At 48.5% G+C, this 19,737-nt stretch overlaps 2 protein-coding genes and 1 non-coding gene across 3 annotated transcripts in view; 2 read left to right on the forward strand and 1 right to left on the reverse strand.

The window, feature by feature from the left end:
• The window catches only part of WBP4 (WW domain binding protein 4), a 29,538-nt gene extending 11,914 nt beyond the window's left edge, over positions 1-17,624 (reverse strand). The window contains exons 1-5 of the mRNA XM_040341329.1: positions 17,472-17,624; positions 12,090-12,112; positions 9,467-9,539; positions 7,906-7,968; positions 7,451-7,577 (exon numbers count right to left, since the gene is read on the reverse strand). Coding sequence (XP_040197263.1) covers positions 7,451-7,577; positions 7,906-7,968; positions 9,467-9,539; positions 12,090-12,091 — 265 coding nt within the window. The 5' untranslated portion in view covers positions 12,092-12,112; positions 17,472-17,624. The remainder of the gene's footprint in view (positions 1-7,450; positions 7,578-7,905; positions 7,969-9,466; positions 9,540-12,089; positions 12,113-17,471) is intronic.
• A 28-nt stretch (positions 17,625-17,652) lies between these two features.
• The window catches only part of ELF1 (E74 like ETS transcription factor 1), a 205,609-nt gene continuing 203,524 nt past the window's right edge, over positions 17,653-19,737 (forward strand). Inside the window, exon 1 of the mRNA XM_040341325.1 lies at positions 17,653-17,757. The gene's annotated coding sequence lies outside the window, so the exon portion shown is untranslated. The remainder of the gene's footprint in view (positions 17,758-19,737) is intronic.
• Positions 17,951-18,022, forward strand: TRNAE-UUC. Its single transcript has one exon. It is a non-coding gene; the product is annotated as a tRNA-Glu (tRNA).

Below are 19,737 nucleotides of genomic sequence, written 5' to 3' on the forward strand. Positions count from 1 at the left end.
ATTCAGCCCCCCTTTACTCCGATACCTCCAACCAAAATCTAGAGGAACAAATTGCCTTCAGAAGTCACCCAATTGGTAAATAGAGTTCACCTGTGTGTAATTTAATCTCAGAATAAATACAACTGTTCTGTTAAACAAAAAATACAAAGGAAGTATGGACAGCCGCACTCCAGAAAAAAAACGTTTCGGTTGCCTTTATTGGTAAAAGGATAAAAGCACTACAAATCACAGCAGTACAAAACGCGCCAACTGTATATCTCCATTCTTGCTGGAATTTGTAGTGCTTTTATCCTTTCACCAATAAAGGCAACCGAAACGTTTTTTTCTGGAGTGCGGCTGTCCATACATCCTTTCTATTTTTGCCTGGAGCATTTCTGGCACCCGTGGTTTTCTGAGAGGACATTGATTTAACAATCACATCCACCTGGAGCGGTAACTCCCTTTCCTGACGCATTCATGGCAGCACACAATGGGTTGTGACTCCGCCCCCACAACCTGACAGGATTGGTTACCTATAAATTTGAAGAGGGAACACCCCGCACCATTCTCTTTTTTATCCTCACCTGACAAGACTGGACGTTACAAGAAGATTTGCCTCTTACCGCAATCGCCCCAGCAGGTTCAGGCCTCTCCTGTTTGGAAGTCCCTCCTGTACAGTCTCTAATAGAGCTATATGGTGGGAACCCCGCTCTGGTGGTCTCAGGGGTCTGTCCAAGGTCTCATCCTGGCAATTTATCCTGGCTGTTTTACAAGCTTTAAATAAGCTTAATATGGCATGGCTCCCCTTTCCTTTTTGCTAGATTCCTTGCTTCCTAGAGGCTGCTGTGCTGCTCTGGCTCATTTTGGTGGTCTTATTTGTTTATTCTAGTCCCCAGTTTGCCCAATAGTTTACCTGGGCTTTGCTGGGCTCTGCTGTCCCTCTCACCGCCGCCACCGCGTCTCCTGGTCGCTCTGCGCATGCGCGCAGCAGGCTGATGGCGTCAGCGATTACCTTTCGCCCTCACCCAAGATGGCGGCGGTCGGCGCGGGACGCTACTGCGCATGCGCGGCCGCGTCATCAGCGCCGCCAATTTTAAAAATAGGGAAATCTGTTTTTCCTCCCTCTAGGCTGCTGCTCTGCCTAAAAAATTTCAGGAAAGCTCTCCAGGTACTTGGGGGCTTCTCTCCTTCCAGGCCCTTCTGCTCCTTTCTCCTCTCCTAAGCCTAACATCTCCATTTCTCTTTTCAGACACCTGCTGCTGTCCTTGCATCCTTTTCATGGAGCCCACTGCCCTAGCAGACCACCACCAGCAAACAAGGTAAGGAGGCCGTCCAAGTTGGTAAGTAGTGAAGAGACAAAAGAGTGCCGGCCACTAACACTGCATTGTTTTTGCAGTCCCATCAGGCCTAGAGATGCAAGTCCACGGCAAAGAAGGAGGTCCAGCCGTGCATCCAGCAAACGCTCTCGCAGAAGTCGGTCAAGATCACCCTCTCGCCATTATCGGAGGCATAGCCGATCACATCGCAGCCGCTCCCGTCGAAGCCGGTCTCACCGCAGACGGTCACCATCAGTTCACCGCGAGCATTTTCAGACCCGTCCTGCAGCAAATGCTTGCTGGGTGTGCGGTGCTGCTGCATTGCCAGGAAAATTAGCCTGTCGCTCCTGTTTTGCCGAGGCAACCAGAGAGAAGGAAGCTGACGCCAGAATGGCCACGGATATCTTAAGAGAGTCGGTACGGGAATCAATCATGGAGACCACGGCCATGCCTACTAACCCTATTCCGGGTCCTTCATCCGCGCACGGCTCGTATGCCCAACTAGCAGAGACCCACTCTGACTTCGGAGAACGCGAGCCAACATCAGGATTTGATTTCAGCTTAGTGGAGCCCTTTGCCCGCTCTGTTAAGGAGGCTATCGGCTGGGAGGAAACCATAGAAGAACCCCAAAAACTCGGGAAATACTTCCCTGAATTAAGAAAAGATCCTGAGCTGTTTCCATTCATTGAGGAACTGGAGGATCTCATTAAGGACGAATGGGAAAAGCCGGACAAGCGGCCCAGCCTGTCCAATAAGCTGGCAAAGCTGTACCCTCTAAAGGAGTCCAAGGTCACCTCCTTCATTAATGCTCCTATTGTGGACTCATCCCTCATGCGACTCGCTAGGCATGTCACCTTGCCGATAGAGGATGCGGTCACCTTCCGTGATGTCCTCGATCGTAAGATCGACTTGGAACTGAAAAAAGCCTACTCCTCGGGCAGGGGGGGCCTGCAGGCCAGCCATCACCACAGCGGCCGTGGCTAAGGCCATTTCTGCATGGGCGGCCAATGCGGAGAAAGCCCTCCTAGAAGGGACCGACCAGAATGAAGTGCTCTCCTCCCTACAAGAAATCAGGCTAGCAGGCGACTTCATGGCAGGAGCCTCAGTGGACATTATTCGCTCCACCGCTAGATCTATGTTGGCCTCAGTAATGGCCCGCAGGGCCTTATGGCTGAAACCCTGGGTCGCTGACTCTGCTTCCAAATCTAATTGGTGTAAAATACCCTATGACGGCACGAATCTGTTCGGTGCGAAACTGGACTCAGCAATTTCTAAAGTCACAGGAGGGAAGTCTGGACTTATTCCCTCCGACAGAAAGCCCAAGCCTCAGAAGGGCCCTGCCTTCAGGCGCAATCTGCCGGACAGGTACAGGGATACTAGATCCTACCGCTGGGGGCAGAACCAGGGCAAGGATTTCAGAAGGGATTGGAGGTCGACTCGTCCTTCCTTTGCGAGAGTCCAGAAATCCAAGGCCTTCACCGCCGGAGACCAGCAGAAGTCCTTTTGAAAGCTCGCCTGCCCACCCAGCTCAGGTGGGCGCCAGGCTCAGGAGTTTTGCACGAATTTGGGCAGAGCACATAAGAGACCCGTGGACACTCTCCACGATCAGATATGGCCACAAGTGGAATTTTATGTCACTCCCAGGAAGTTTCTTTCGTCCTACCAAGGTTCCTTCTTCCCCGGACAAGAGGAAACTGCTCCTGCAGTACGTCTCGGAGTTAATTCAGAAGGAGGCAGTCATAGAGGTTCCTCCGCACCTAAGGGGCAGGGGATTTTATTCCCCTCTATTCTTGGTGCGAAAGAAGTCGGGGGATCTTCGGCCCGTTCTGGACCTCAAACGGCTCAACGCAAACATCAGAATAGAGGCCTTCAAGATGGAGAGCCTCCAGTCCATCCTTCTGGCAGTAAATCTGGGAGACTGGATGCTGTCCGTAGATTTGTCGGACGCCTATCTCCATGTGCCAATCCATCCAGCCTTCCAGAAATTTCTCCGTTTCTCCATCAACAAGTGCCACTTCCAGTTCCGATGTCTACCATTTGGCATCTCCTCGGCACCCAGAACGTTCACGAAGGTTCTCCTTCCCCTCATTGCACTCCTCAGGGAAAAGGGACTACGGGTACACCACTACCTAGACGACATTCTCCTATTGGCAGAAGATCGGGAGACTCTGCTCCTCCAGCGGGAGACCCTAATATCTACCCTCCAGAACTTTGGCTGGTTGATCAACTGGCGGAAGAGCAGCCTGCAACCTTCACAGGTCACGATATTCCTGGGAGCAGAGCTGGATACCAAGCGGAACAGGGTACAGCTCCCGTCAGAAAAGGTGGTACCTTTGGTACAGAAAGTACAAAACCTAATGTCGTCCAGACGTCCGTCAGCCAGAACCTGCCTGAGCATGCTGGGCTCCATGGCATCAACCATACCCATGGTGCAGTGGTCCCAGTGGCACATGAGAACGTTGCAGAACGCATTCCTCAGACAGTGGAACGGGACCTCAATGTCCCAGTCCATCCGTATTCCCGACTGGGTGAAGCACTCACTTTGGTGGTGGACTCACCACCCCAACCTCAGAAGATTCAGGCCTATAGTCCCTCCAAGTCCGGAAATAGTGACTACGGACGCCAGTCAGAGAGGTTGGGGGGCTCATTATCAGGACCATGCGGTCCAGGGTCGTTGGCACTTTCCAGCCCAGGGTGTAGTCTCCAACGTATTGGAGCTACGAGCAGCCTTCCAAGCCCTCTTGGCCTTCGCACCTCTACTACGAGGGAAGAGTGTCCTTCTCCGGATAGACAACAAGGTCGCGGTGGCCTATATTCGAAGACAGGGGGGTACCCGGAGTCGCACGCTGTCGGAAGAAGTTCGTCCCATAGTGGAGTGGGCTCAGGTACACCTTCTGGACCTGAATGCAGTATATGTCCCGGCAGCGCAGAATGTGCTAGCCGACTATCTGAGCCGGGAATCGCTCTCGAACAACGAGTGGTCTCTGAACCACCGGGCATTCTCCCTCCTAACGAAGGCATGGGGCATCCCAGAGGTCGACTTGGCAGCAACACCAGCGAATGCCAAATGCCCGAGGTTCCTCTCCAGAGCTCCCTTTCGGTCAGCCGAGGGGACGGACTGCCTAGTACACCCGTGGGACTTCAACCTGGGGTACATCTTTCCCCCAACTCCTCTAATAGCGAGGTTCCTAGCCAGGCTCCGGAGATCCTCAGTCACAGTAATCATGGTGGTGCCATTCTGGCCGAGGAGGCCGTGGTTCACGACCCTCTTGCAGCTCAACACCCGGCCTCCAATCCACCTGCCGTTCTCAGCAGATCTCCTATATCAAGGCCAGTTCCTCCATCCGGCCCCGGACAGACTGCACCTAACAGCATGGAGGTTGAGAGGATTAGGCTGAGAGAACAAGGTTGCTCCCAAGAGGTGATAACGACACTGATGCAAGCCAGGAAAAATTCCACAAATACCACCTACACTAGGGTTTGGGAAAGATTCTTCCTGATGGCACAATTAAAAGGCTGGGATCCTGTCTCTCCAGCTCCATCCCAAATTCTGGAGTTCCTGCAGTCGGGCGTTGATAAGGGACTTAATTCAAGTACCCTCAAGGTACAGATATCCGCCCTGTCCGCCAAAACAGGCACTAGATGGGCTATTCATCCTCTGGTTATTCAATTCATGAGAGCTTGTCTGAAGATCAGACCCCCCAGAAGACCATCCTTTCCTACATGGGACCTTTCGGTGGTTCTAGAAGCTCTCTCCTTACCACCCTTTTTTCCGTTTGACTCCATTTCCCTGTGGGACTTGACTCTGAAATTATCCTTCCTCATCGCTATTTCTTCAGCCAGAAGGGTGTCAGAGATCCAGGCTCTGATGGCCAAGGAGCCCTACTTAGTCTTCCTATCCGACAGAGTGGTACTAAGGCCTTCAGATCGTTTCCTACCAAAGGTTGCTTCGGCCTTCCACTACAACCAGGATATCGTCCTTCCACACCTTACGGACGAGAACGGCGAACCCCACGCCTTGGACATTAAGACTACTATATCCAGCTACCTTTCGGCTACCACTCACCTTCGAAAGACAGAGGCTCTCCTGATCATTCCACACGGAGCCAGACGCGGCCAAGCAGCTACTTCTCGTACCATCGCCTCCTGGCTAGTCAAAACTATCGAGAAGGCCTACTCCGTTCAACAACTTACAGTTCCGGAGGGCATCAGAGCGCACTCGACCAGGGCAGTGGCAACATCCTGGGCAGCATATTGTGGTGTCTCATCAGAATCCGTCTGCAGGGCAGCAACCTGGTCTTCCAGGCATACGTTTATATCCCACTATAGAGTGGACGCTGCTCTTTTGTCTACAGCCGACTTTGGTAGATCCATTATCAGGGCCAATTCTTCCGCTCACTAGGAAATAAATACTATTGCATTAAACCCTCCCGACTGGCGAGTTATTTCCCATTGTGTGCTGCCATGAATGCGTCAGGAAAACGGAAAATTGTATACTCACCTTTCCGTAATTTTCCTTTCCTGACGCATCTTCATGGCAGCACACAGATCCCACCCTGCTGTTTAATGATGATATATACAGAGAATGGTGCGGGGTGTTCCCTCTTCAAATTTATAGGTAACCAATCCTGTCAGGTTGTGGGGGCGGAGTCACAACCCATTGTGTGCTGCCATGAAGATGCGTCAGGAAAGGAAAATTACGGAAAGGTGAGTATACAATTTTCCGTTTTCCCCATGTGCTGTGAAGCCCTCAGAGGTTTGTTAGAGAACCTTAGTGAGCAAACAGCATCCTGAATGCCAAGGAACATACCAGACAGGTCAGGGATAAAAGTTATGGAGAAGTTCAAAGCAGGGTTGAGTTATAAATATCCTAAGCTTTAAACATCTCATGGAGCATTGTTCAATCCATCATCCGAAAATAGAAAAATAAAGAAAAATTTAATAATAAAAAACACAACATCCACGTCATCATGTTGCATATTTAGTGCCACTGTCACGTGACAAAAAAATAAAAATAAATAGTAATCGGAGAGTACTTGGAAAAGAAAAAGTATCGGTACTTGTCTTAAAAAAGTGGTATTGGGACAAACCCAATGGTGATTCCATAATAATTTTCCTCAGGAGTTGAGCAATTCCATATTCTTTCCCTCTGCTTCATCTGAAAAAAACTGTTGCAACTGACTACAATTTTCTTTTTTAATTTTTTTAATTTTTTTTTTTAACAGTTTTAGGCTGCATTCACACCTAGGCGACAAAACGCCTGAAGTGCGACGCTCGAATTTCCATTGCTGTCTATGAGATGGTTCACATCTCACGCCGAAACGCCGTACGCCGTACGCCTGAAAACAAGTCCCGGACCCTTTTTTCAGGCGGCATTGGCGTTCGGCCATAGACAGCAATGGAAATAATTTGTGAGAAAAAGAAAAAAAGTTAAACAAATCGCGGCAAAATACGCAGCGTTACAGTGTGAATGCAGCCTTAAAGCCAGAAGATTGGAATGTTAAATGAACCTAGTTTTAAGGCATGTCTGCGATTATTATTTTTTTTCTACACAATTAAACAATTGAATGAACAATTTTCTAAGAGTGGCGATTCCATACTTTTTGTCATGGGTTGTACAATCAGAAAATGCCTAGTAGTCATTGAGAAAATACAAGGCTTTCCATGGAATGGCGGCAGTGCAGAGGGAATGAAGACACCCTGTGGTCAATGTGCTGGGAAGCCGCTCAATATAGGACTCAGAGAATCGAGTTAGCAGTGAATGTCAGCTTTCACAGTATTCCCTCAGGTATAAGATATGCATACTTACATTGGTCCAGGCGGTGGTTACTATGCAGAAGGGCAGCCGCTTGGCACTGGACCCAGAAGACTAATGCAACCACTGTAGTAGTGGTGACTACTACAGTGATTTGTAGCTTACACATGGATTAGTCAGATATAAGAAGTGCACACTTATGTTGATCCAATGTACCTATGTTAGAAAAATAATACCCAAATGTCAACTTTAACAGGGTTCATTTGGGATCTAAGGGACCTTGTGAGAACCATTGTCACCTTGGGAGCAGTACATCCCGGCAATGTAGAACTGGTAGAAGTAAAAATACCTGGGCTGCACATTTTCTGGATATCCTGGAAAATCATTACATCCATAGTACCTGGTTTTGTGCCCTCGAGTCTCTTCAAATCTTCTTCATATGCCTTTAATGCCGCTTCTTCCATGGCAGCAAATTCCTTTGACTGCTTTTCAGCTTCCTTGACTTTGGCCATACTTCTTTGTTTAATCTGCAAGAGAACAATTACAGCTACAGAAGTGTGCCCAGAACATCTTCAAAGTATAGCAATACCAATCAGAACCAAAAGCAAGACCTTCATATGGCTGAAACTGGGTCAATAGATAGCAAGGGGGTGAGATCACATCCGACGGACAGATTGCTTCTCTAATATGTATGGCCATAATTTACACATAGTTGATGATCCTACATTGTTAAAATCCACAGTCTGGCCACCAGAAATTACAACTACTAAGCTTATTGAAAATACATAAAACGTATGCTACATTTATGTCCCTCTGTTAGAAGGCAATACATTGTACTGGACTCAAGCCCTTTACCTCACTGATTTTCTTGATAACATTTTCTTTATGGTTTTTTCCCCGCTCATGGAAGTCAATACTCTAAAAAAATAAAAAAATAAAATAAAATGTAATATATAAAAAAAATAAAACTTCAACATTTCTACTTTCATAATGTTTTTACAAATGAGATCCATCACAGGACAACCCAACACACATCAAGCCAGGGTACAATAAATAATATATATATATATATATATATATATATATATATATATATATATATATATATATAATTTATTAAGAAGAGTTACTTGCCACAGCTGTCAAACAAACATGGTGGATGGCCATTTCTGGAGTGCTGCTTATAAAACGTAGGTACAGAAATAGCCTTGGGGTAAAGTGGACCTATTAACCACTTCCCGACCGCCGCATGTAGATATACGTTGGCAAAATGGCACGGACAGGCACATCAACGTACCTGCCTAGACGTGGGTCGGGGGTCCGATCGGAACCCCCCCGCGACATGCCGCGGTCGGATCCCCTCGGGGAGCGATCCGGGACGACGGCGCGGCTATTCGTTTATAGCCGCTCCGTCGCGATCGCTCCCCGGAGCTGAAGAACGGGGAGAGCCGTATGTAAACACGGCTTCCCCGTGCTTCACTATGGCGCTGCATCGATCGAGTCATCCCCTTTATAGGGGAGACTCGATCGATGACGTCAGTCCTACAACCACACCCCCCTACAATTGTAAACACACACTAGGTGAACACTAAATCCTACAGCGCCCCCTTGTGGTTAACTCCCAAACTGCAACTGTAATTTTCACAATAAAGAATGCAATTTAAATGCATTTTTTGCTGTGAAAATGACAATGGTCCCAAAAATGTGTCAAAAGTGTCCGAAGTGTCCGCCATAATGTCGCAGTCACGAAAAAAAAAAAAAAAAAAAATTAAAAATCGCTGATTGCCGCCATTAGTAGTTAAAATTTTTTTTTTTTATAAAAATGCAATAAAACTATCCCTTATTTTGTAAACGCTATAAATTTTGCGCAAACCAATCGATAAACGCTTATTGCAATTTCTTTTACCAAAAATAGGTAGAAGAATACGTATCGGCCTAAACTGAGAAAAAAAAAAAAATGTTATATATGTTTTTGGGGGATATTTATTATAGCAAAAAGTAATTTTTTTTTTCAAAATTGTGGCTCTATTTTTGTTTATAGCGCAAAAAATAAAAACCGCAGAGGTGATCAAATACCACCAAAAGAAAGCTCCATTTGTGGGGAAAAAAGGACGCCAATTTTGTTTGGGAGCCACGTCGCACGACCGCGCAATTGTCAGTTAAAACGACGCAGTCCCGAATCGCAAAAAGGGGCCTGGTCCTTTACCTGCATTTTGGTCCGGGGCTTAAGTGGTTAAACACCACCCAAAAAAAAAAAAAAAATAATAAAAAAAAAAAAAAAGCAGTCTCACAAATGATACAATTTGCACGATGGAAAAAGTTTTCAGCCAAGCCATCCGATCGCTTAAAATAGGGCCTGGTAAAGAAGGGGTTTTACAGGGTAGTACGAAAGTGAATACTAATAAGTAAGGCATACCGGCTTATTGTCAGCAATCCAACACTTGCAATAAATGCAAAATTTCTTAGGCTGAGATTTCCAGTAGTCAGCCCTGCAAAACAAAAGAGGCACTGCATGTTAAATCAGACCTATGGGAAGATACAAAATGGCATACTGTATGTGAAGCAGTTTGTCACTGGCATTACCACAGCAGGCTCCTCTGTAATGCAGCTTTAATACCCGTTAAAGAGGAAGTAAACCGTCTTGTCAAAAAAAAAAAAAAAAAAAACCCAACCTGCAAGACAATAGCATACTAGCTCATTATGAATTACTTACCAGAGATCGAAGCCCCCGCAGCGGCCCTCGTTCGCCTCCTCCGACGCCACCATGATACCCGGAGTGACTTCCGGGTATCGCTGCTCCGGCGCTGTGACTGGCATGATGCCGTTAGTAGCGGCATGCTTAGTGCGCCTGATGTCTACGGCGCCGCTATTTTTTGCGAATATCTCCTAAACCTTTTAGGTTTGGGAGATATTTCTTGCACCTACAGGCAAGTCTTAATCTAGGCTTACCTGTAGGTTAAAATGGTTGTAAAAAGTTTACAACCACTTTAATCCTGTCAGTAGAGCCATTATGTTTCTTCCCCTTTACAAAGCACATACATTATTTAAAAATGATTAACCTAAAAAAAAAAAAAAAAAAAAAAAAGGAACACCTACAGATGTACAGCCCTATGTCAGCCAAAATGTGCGTGTCCCCTTCATTTCAAACAGAGCTTAGAAAAGGTAAAAACCTCCAAGGCTCCATTCACACCTCAGTGTGCTGGAATCATGCGACTCTGCACACGATTCCAAAATCGCAGCAAAAACACGGGACGTGTATCCATTGCCATTGTTTCTTAATGGCGACCTAAATGCTGTGCGATTTTGCTGCAATTGCTGAGGGACAAAACATGTTAAATCGCGTCAAAAATCGCAATGTCAAACACGCCTGGCTCTGTGCCAAAATTTGGTACATGAGCTTCTTTGGAGCGTTTTTGGAGTGGAGGGAGGCCCATTCAAACAACTGGTGCTACTCCAAAAACACGCCACAAAAACAATAAAAAAAAAATAATAATAAAAAAAAAAAATGCAGTGCAGCAGTTGTCGCTGCAGTACGCTTAACTAACTGCACTCCTGTGATCCATAGGAGACATACAGCCAAAAAAGCTTTGGCTATACTTCTTTAACCACTTGTCCACCGGAGGACGTCAAATGGCGTCCTCGACTTTGTGCGGTGATATCTGAATGATGGGTGCAGCTACAGGCATCATTCAGATATCACCGTCTTCAGCCGCTGATTCTGTGCACGATAAGAACGTTCCGCCGCTTGATCGTTATTATAGGCAGCTGGAGGGGTTCTCCCCCCCTCCATCCAGTGCTTCTCCGGGCTCTCCCGGGCAATCGGGGGCCCGGAGAGAGAATCGGTCGTCGCTGCCTGGAAAGCATAGAGATGACTGGTGACCAGATGGTCACCAGTCATCTCTATGACTGTCATCTCTATGACTGTCGGAGGCCCGGGCGCGACATTTTGGCGTCACGCTCGGTACCCGGAAGTAAACAAAGCCGCAATTGCGACTGTCGGCAAGTGATTAGTGATTTTTTTTTTCACCGATTTCATGCTTGTAAGCCTGGAGGAGAGATGTGGGGGGTCTTATTGACCCCACATCTCTCCATAAAGAGAACCTGTCACGCCGATTTCTATTACAAGGGATATTTACATTCCTCGTAATAGGAATAAAAGTGATAAAAAATAAAATAAAATAAAAACGCCTCTGTCCCTGTTATCTCGCGCGCAGAAGCGAACACGCATGCAAGTCCCGCCCACATATGTAAACGCCGTTCAAACCCCACATGTGAGGTATCGTCGCGTGTGTTAGAGTGTGTGCAACAATTCTAGCACTAGACCTCCTCTGTAACGCGAAAATAGTAACCTGTAAAAAATATGTTAAAGCGTCGCCTATGGAGATTTTTAAGTACCGAAGTTTGGCGCCATTCCAACAAGGTGATCGTTAGCAATCACTTTAAGCTGGCTACCTAGAAAAGTTCATTTTGTTGTTGGGTTTGCCAAATAATGAAATGCAACCAGTGTAAGTACATGTATTTGACCTAGTATCGGCTTCTTTCAACACCCTGTAGAGAAACACTCGGACTGCAAGCAGGAAGGGTAAGATAGAGTCAATCAGGGGTGTAGCATGTGAGTGAGCAGACAGGTAACATCATCAGTCTGTTACTGCTCCTTCACTGTCCAATCCCCTGCTTGTTCGCACCCTCCACCACCACTTTTGGCAAAACCAGGTACCCACTCCCACTTCCGGATAAGTTTGCCACACAACAATGTGGAGATTTTCAAAATTTCCAGCCCCTCCTCCTTCACCTCCCCCGCTGCCTTCTGGGAGACACACAGGTCCCAGAAGACAGTGGGACCATTCAGAAAACGCAGTGCGACTTTGCACATGCGCAGTAGGAAACAGCGATGCTGGCGCCTGCACCCAAAGCCGAATGAGAAAATTGGCTAAGGGTGCCGACATCGCGAAATACCCTGGACAGGTAAGTGTCCTTATATAACTTTACATTACCATTTATGTGCAGAAGGGCAAAAAAAAAAAAAAAAAACTACTTACATGATGGCTTCCTTGTGCCTTACCTGCAGAAAAAAAAAAAAAAAAAAAAAAGAAGAAGTAAATATTTAGATTCAGACCACAAATATGTACAGCAATGTCATCAGAGATATCTGGGGGGGGGGGGGGGGGGTGGGGGGCTGCTGCACACAGTTTTTTTTTTTACCTTCATGCATAGAATGTACAAAGGTAATAAAAAATAAAAAAACACCTTGAGCCTTTACAACCGCTTTAATGGCCATTTTGCAAAAAACTGCCCATGCATTTCAGCATGCCCAGCAAATTACATACTACGCTGCCACTGTTTAAATGGCTGCTTCTGCTCCCCTTTTTACATATAGGACATGCACTGTTTGTGTAAAAAACAAACAAACGGAAAAAAAAAAAAATGCCTTAGTAGCTCAACCCCTTCCATCATGCTCAATTGGGTTGAGATCAGGTGACACGGCCATTGCAGAATATTCCACTTCTTTTCCTTCAAAAGCTCCTGGTTGCTTTTGCAGTGTGTTTTGGATCATTATCCATCTGTACTGCGAATCTGGGCTGCCAGTATATTGCTAAACACTGCAGAATTCATCCGGCTGCTTCTGTCACGTCATCAATAAACACCAATGATCCAGTGCCACTGGAAGCCATGCATGTCCATGCCATCACACTGCCTCGACCATGTTGTACAGATGACGTTGTGCGATTTGGGTCACAGGCTGTTCCAAGCCTTCTCCACACTTTTTTCTTCCCGTCATTCTGGTACAGATTATTCTTAGTTTCATCCATCAAGAATGCTGTTCCAGGTCTGGTCTGGCTTTTTTAGATGTTTTTTGGCAAAGTCTAATCTGGCTTTTCTATTCTTTAGGCTTATGAATGGTTTGCACCTTGTGGTAAACCCTCTGTATTTGCTCTTGTGAAGTCTTCTCATGATTGTAGACCTTGACAATGATATGCCCACCTCCTGGAGCGTGTCCTTCACTTCTCCGGATGTTGTGAATGGGTTTTTATTTTACCATAGAGAGGATCCTGCGATTAGCCACCACTGTTGACTTCCGTGGACGTTCAGACTTTTTTTATGTTGCTGAGCTCTCTTGTGCATTCTTCTTTCCTCAGAATGTACCAAACTGTCGATTTGGCCACTCCTAATGTTGCTGCCATCTCTCTGATGGATTTGTTTCATTTTTGAAGCCTTACAATGGCCTGTTTCACTTGCATGGACAGCTCCTTTGAACACATGATGTAGGTTCACAGAAATAGATTCCAAATACAAAATACCACACTTATAATCAACTCCAGACCTTTTACCTGCTTAATTGATGAAGAAATAACAAAGAAGTAGATCACACCTGGCCATGACACAGCTTTTGATTTAATTGTCCAATTACTTTTAATTCCTTGAAAAAGGGGGTGGTTATTCGTAAAAGCTGTAATTCCTAAACCCTTCCTCAGATTTGGATGTACATACCCTCAAATTAAATCTGAGTGTGCACTTTGAGCCCATATTCATTATAGAACTATAGCTTTAAAAGGTTTTGTTAAATACCTGAAAAACTAAAATTGTGTCGGTGTTCAAATTATATATATATATGGACCCAACTGTATATAATGCTTGGGGGTTCTGGGTAACTTTCTAGCAAAAAAAAAAAATGATAATTTCTACAGGTAGGAGAGAAATGTCAGGATTGGCCTGGGCCTGTGGCTCAACCGCATGTTTTTACTGTAAGTGTAAAGGAGGTCTTGGTGTATGACAAGACATGCTGGAACACCCATTACTGGGATTGCTGTAGAGTGAATGTGTGTAGGGATCGATCAGTCAGTGTACACATACCGTGAGCCCATGGGGGTGTGTAGGGATCAGTCAGTGTACACATACTGGGAGCCCGGGGGGTGTGTAGGGATCAGTCAGTGTACACATACTGTAAGCCCTGGGGGGTGTAGGGATCAGTCAGTGTACACATACCGTGAGCCCATGGGGGTGTGTAGGGATCAGTCAGTGTACACATACCGTGAGCCCGGGGGGTGTGTAGGGATCAGTCAGTGTACACATACTGTGAGCCCATGGGGGTGTGTAGGGATCAGTCAGTGTACACATACTGTGAGCCCGGGGGGGGGTGTAGGGATCAGTCAGTGTACACATACCGTGAGCCCGGGGGGTGTGTAGGGATCAGTCAGTGTACACATACTGTGAGCCCGGGGGGTGTGTAGGGATCAGTGTACACATACTGTAAGCCCTGGGGGGTGTGTAGGGATCAGTCAGTGTACACATACCGTGAGCCCGGGGGGTGTGTAGGGATCAGTGTACACATACTGTAAGCCCTGGGGGGTGTGTAGGGATCAGTCGGTGTACACATACTGTAAGCTCTGGGGGGTGTGTAGGGATCAGTCAGTGTACACATACCATGAGCCCAGGGGGTGTGTAGGGATCAGTCAGTGTACACATACTGTGAGCCCAGGGGGTGTGTAGGGATCAGTCAGTGTACACATACCGTGAGCCCATGGGGGTGTGTAGGGATCAGTCAGTGTACACATACCGTGAGCCCATGGGGGTGTGTAGGGATCAGTCAGTGTACACATACTGTGAGGCCATAGGTGTGTAGGGATCAGTCAGTGTACACATACCGTGAGCCCATGGGGGGTGTGTAGGGATCAGTCAGTGTACACATACTGTGAGCCCAGGGGGGTGTGTAGGGATCAGTCAGTGTACACATACTGTGAGCCCATGGGGGTGTGTAGGGATCAGTCAGTGTACACATACTGTGAGCCCGGGGGGGGGGGTGTAGGGATCAGTCAGTGTACACATACTGTGAGCCGGGGGGGGGGGGGTGTGTAGGGATCAGTCAGTGTACACATACTGTGAGCCCATGGGGGTGTAGGGATCAGTCAGTGTACACATACCGTGAGCCCATGGGGGTGTGTAGGGATCAGTCAGTGTACACATACCGTGAGCCCGGGGGGGTGTAGGGGTCAGTGTACACATACCGTGAGCCCATGGGGGTGTGTAGGGATCAGTCAGTGTACACATACTGTGAGCCCGGGGGGTGTGTAGGGATCAGTCAGTGTACACATACTGTGAGCCCGGGGGGTGTGTAGGGATCAGTCAGTGTACACATACTGTGAGCCCTGGGGGGTGTGTAGGGATCAGTCAGTGTACACATACTGTGAGCCCTGGGGGGTGTGTAGGGATCAGTCAGTGTACACATACTGTGAGCCCATGGGGGTGTGTAGGGATCAGTCAGTGTACACATACTGTGAGCCCACGGGGGTGTGTGTAGGGATCAGTCAGTGTACACATACCGTGAGCCCGGGGGCTGTGTAGGGATCAGTCAGTGTACACATACTGTGAGCCCACGGGGGTGTGTGTAGGGATCAGTCAGTGTACACATACCGTGAGCCCGGGGGCTGTGTAGGGATCAGTCAGTGTACACATACTGTGAGCCCGGGGGGTGTGTAGGGATCAGGCAGTGTACACATAGTGTGACCCCAGGGGGGTGTGTAGGGATCAGTCAGTGTACACATACTGGTGAGCCCGGGGGTGTGTAAGGATCAGTCAGTGTACACATACTGGTGAGCCCGGGGGTGTGTAGGGATCAGTCAGTGTACACATACTGGTGAGCCCGGGGGGTGTGTAGGGATCAGTCAGTGTACACATACCGTGAGCCCGGGGGGTGTGTAGGGATCAGTGTACACATACTGTGAGCCGGGGGGTGTGTAGGGATCAGTCAGTGTACACATACTGTGAGCCGGGGGTGTGTAGGGATCAGTCAGTGTACACATACTGTGAGCCCAGGGGGTGTGTAGGGATCAGTCAGTGTACACATACTGGGAGCCCGGGGGGGGGGGGGGTGTGTAGGGATCAGTCAGTGTACACATACTGTGAGCCGGGGGTGTGTAGGGATCAGTCAGTGTACACATACTGGTGAGCCCGGGGGGTGTGTAGGGATCAGTCAGTGTACACATACTGGTGAGCCCGGGGGTGTGTAGGGATCAGTCAGTGTACACATACCATGAGCCAGGGGGGTGTGTAGGGATCAGTCAGTGTACACATACTGTGAGCCCGGGGGGTGTGTAGGGATCAGTCAGTGTACACATACCGTGAGCCCGGGGGCTGTGTAGGGATCAGTCAGTGTACACATACTGTGAGCCCGGGGGGTGTGTAGGGATCAGGCAGTGTACACATAGTGTGACCCCAGGGGGGTGTGTAGGGATCAGTCAGTGTACACATACTGGTGAGCCCGGGGGTGTGTAAGGATCAGTCAGTGTACACATACTGGTGAGCCCGGGGGTGTGTAGGGATCAGTCAGTGTACACATACTGGTGAGCCCGGGGGGTGTGTAGGGATCAGTCAGTGTACACATACCGTGAGCCCGGGGGGTGTGTAGGGATCAGTGTACACATACTGTGAGCCGGGGGGTGTGTAGGGATCAGTCAGTGTACACATACTGTGAGCCGGGGGTGTGTAGGGATCAGTCAGTGTACACATACTGTGAGCCCAGGGGGTGTGTAGGGATCAGTCAGTGTACACATACTGTGAGCCGGGGGTGTGTAGGGATCAGTCAGTGTACACATACTGGTGAGCCCGGGGGGTGTGTAGGGATCAGTCAGTGTACACATACCGTGAGCCAGGGGGGTGTGTAGGGATCAGTCAGTGTACACATACTGTGAGCCCGGGGGGGGGGGTGTAGGGATCAGTCAGTGTACACATACTGGTGAGCCCGGGGGTGTGTAGGGATCAGTCAGTGTACACATACCATGAGCCAGGGGGGTGTGTAGGGATCAGTCAGTGTACACATACTGTGAGCCCGGGGGGTGTGTAGGGATCAGTCAGTGTACACATACTGTGAGCCCGGGGGGGTGTGTAGGGATCAGTCAGTGTACACATACCGTGAGCCCGGGGTGTGTGTAGGGATCAGTCAGTGTACACATACCGTGAGCCCGGGGGGTGTGTAGGGATCAGTCAGTGTACACATACCGTGAGCCCGGGGGGTGTGTAGGGATCAGTCAGTGTACACATACCGTGAGCCCGGGGGGTGTGTAGGGATCAGTCAGTGTACACATACTGTGAGCCCGGGGGGGTGTGTAGGGATCAGTCAGTGTACACATACTGTGAGCCCGGGGGGTGTGTAGGGATCAGTCAGTGTACACATACCGTGAGCCCGGGGGGTGTGTAGGGATCAGTCAGTGTACACATACTGGTGAAGGAAGGAGCTGAGCAGAATGCAGGGACAACATAATATCACCTCCCTGCCCCCTGATCACAGTGTAAATAGCAGTCTTAGAGTGGTCACAGCTCCTCCCATGCTGTGGAACTATAAGCCCCAGCAGACACACAGATCGGCCTATCTCGTACACCTGAGACATGGAGGCTGTAGAATGATACAGTAACCCTCCATCACTCACCTCCAATCACCAGGACATCACCAGCATTTACTATCAGTAGAAGGTAGGTACCGTACGGATATACTAGAGCAGAGTACGGAAGCCGACACGCCCACACTACACCAGCGGACGGAGACCTGCGAGGACCAAACCTCCTCCATCCGCGGTAAGACTCCGCCTCCTCCCTTTTGTTGTGGGCGGGGAAAGGAAAGTTGTCAGTTTCGCTCTGCAGGCAAGTTCGGAGAGCGGCACACTCAGTCCTGTACATAGCGGGGGAGAGAAGAGCCACCCCGGGGCCCGGACCCAGGTGAGTCCCATCGCCGTACATTGAATGCCACTAGGCCCACTTCTTCCGTCCCTGTACAGCGCTGGGTGTCCCTGAGAACAGAACACTACACATGACAGGCTGGGAGTGGGTGAGGGACGGTCACAAGCTGGATCATGTGATGTAGTGTCGTGTGGCTGCTGTAGGGGCTGCTATTAGCTGTACTACACAGCTCTCCCATATGGTCTAGCGGTTAGGATTCCTGGTTTTCACCCAGGCGGCCCGGGTTCGACTCCCGGTATGGGAAGTAGTGTTTTTATTGTATATAGATGTAGCAACTACCCCCCAAGGAGCTGCTGGATTGTTTTGGGTGGCACGTTACCTCTATTTCCTCGCCGTCTAGGGTATCCAATGTGAGTTCAGAAAAAAAGTTCAATGTCCACACTTTAGACTTCTTTTTCTTTGCTTTATTTGCTGAACTTGGTAAAATAATAAAATAAGTAGTTGCAATACAGCGAGGACTTGGACTTTTAAATACACTACCGTGTTACCGTGCACTACCGCGCAGTCTCTGACCATCTCCTGTACTATGTCTGCAGTCTCTGACCATCTCCTGTACTATGTCTGCAGTGTCTGACCATCTCCTGTACTATGTCTGCAGTCTCTGACCATCTCCTGTACTATGTCTGCAGTGTCTGACCATCTCCTGTACTATGTCTGCAGTCTCTGACCATCTCCTGTACTATGTCTGCAGTGTCTGACCATCTCCTGTACTATGTCTGCAGTCTCTGACCATCTCCTGTACTATGTCTGCAGTCTCTGACCATCTCCTGTACTATGTCTGCAGTCTCTGACCATCTCTTGTACTATGTCTGCAGTCTCTGACCATCTCCTGTACCACGTCTGCAGTCTCTGACCATCTCTTGTACTATGTCTGCAGTCTCTGATCATCTCCTGTACTACGTCTGCAGTCTCTGATCATCTCCTGTACTATGTCTGCAGTCTCTGATCATCTCCTGTACTATGTCTGCAGTCTCTGATCATCTCCTTTACTATGTCTGCAGTCTCTGATCATCTCCTCTACTATGTCTGCAGTCTCTGATCATCTCCTGTACTATGTCTGCAGTCTCTGATCATCTCCTTTACTATGTCTGCAGTCTCTGATCATCTCCTCTACTATGTCTGCAGTCTCTGATCATCTCCTCTACTATGTCTGCAGTCTCTGATCATCTCCTGTACTATGTCTGCAGTCTCTGATCATCTCCTGTACTATGTCTGCAGTCTCTGATCATCTCCTGTACTATGTCTGCAGTCTCTGATCATCTCCTGTACTATGTCTGCAGTCTCTGATCATCTCCTGTACTATGTCTGCAGTCTCTGATCATCTCCTGTACCACGTCTGCAGTCACTGATCATCTCCTTTAGTATTTTGGGGGGAGAGCCATGCACACTTGCGCTGCAATCGTGATGCATCGCGGAATCGAATCGTGGACATGATAATCGTAATCGCATCGAATCGCGAGACCGGTGAAGATGCGCAGCCCTACTGGGTAGGCCTCTCTCACTGACCTAGCAGCCAGGGTGTCACACGGAAACTTGGTAAAGTCTCTGCCACAGACCTTCCCAAAGACGGAGGTATATTCAGTCCAAAATCCTCTCAGCACAGGATTAAGCACCCGGATCTCTCCCGAATAAGTTCTTGTGAACTTAGAACTGACAGGCGACCATCATTCAGCCGTTCAGTAATAGTGCGTCCTTCGATGAAGTTCAAGGCCTCTCCTGAGATACCAGCCTCTTGCCCTCCAAGACAGGTTCTTCATCGAGTGGCTTTCTCCCTCAGGATGGACAGCGCAGGACCACTCTGCAAGCGTAGACGCAGTCTGACTACCGGGCCTACTTAGTAGATCACAACCCCGGACCAACGTGGTCCCGGAGCCAGGAACTCTAGAACATGCACCCCTGGCCAGGAGGGCCACACACAGGGGGGTGGGGGGACGACAGACCCAGGATCGACGACGACGA

The sequence above is a fragment of the Rana temporaria genome, chromosome 2 (assembly GCF_905171775.1).
Source record: "Rana temporaria chromosome 2, aRanTem1.1, whole genome shotgun sequence".
Classification (NCBI taxonomy): domain Eukaryota; kingdom Metazoa; phylum Chordata; class Amphibia; order Anura; family Ranidae; genus Rana; species Rana temporaria.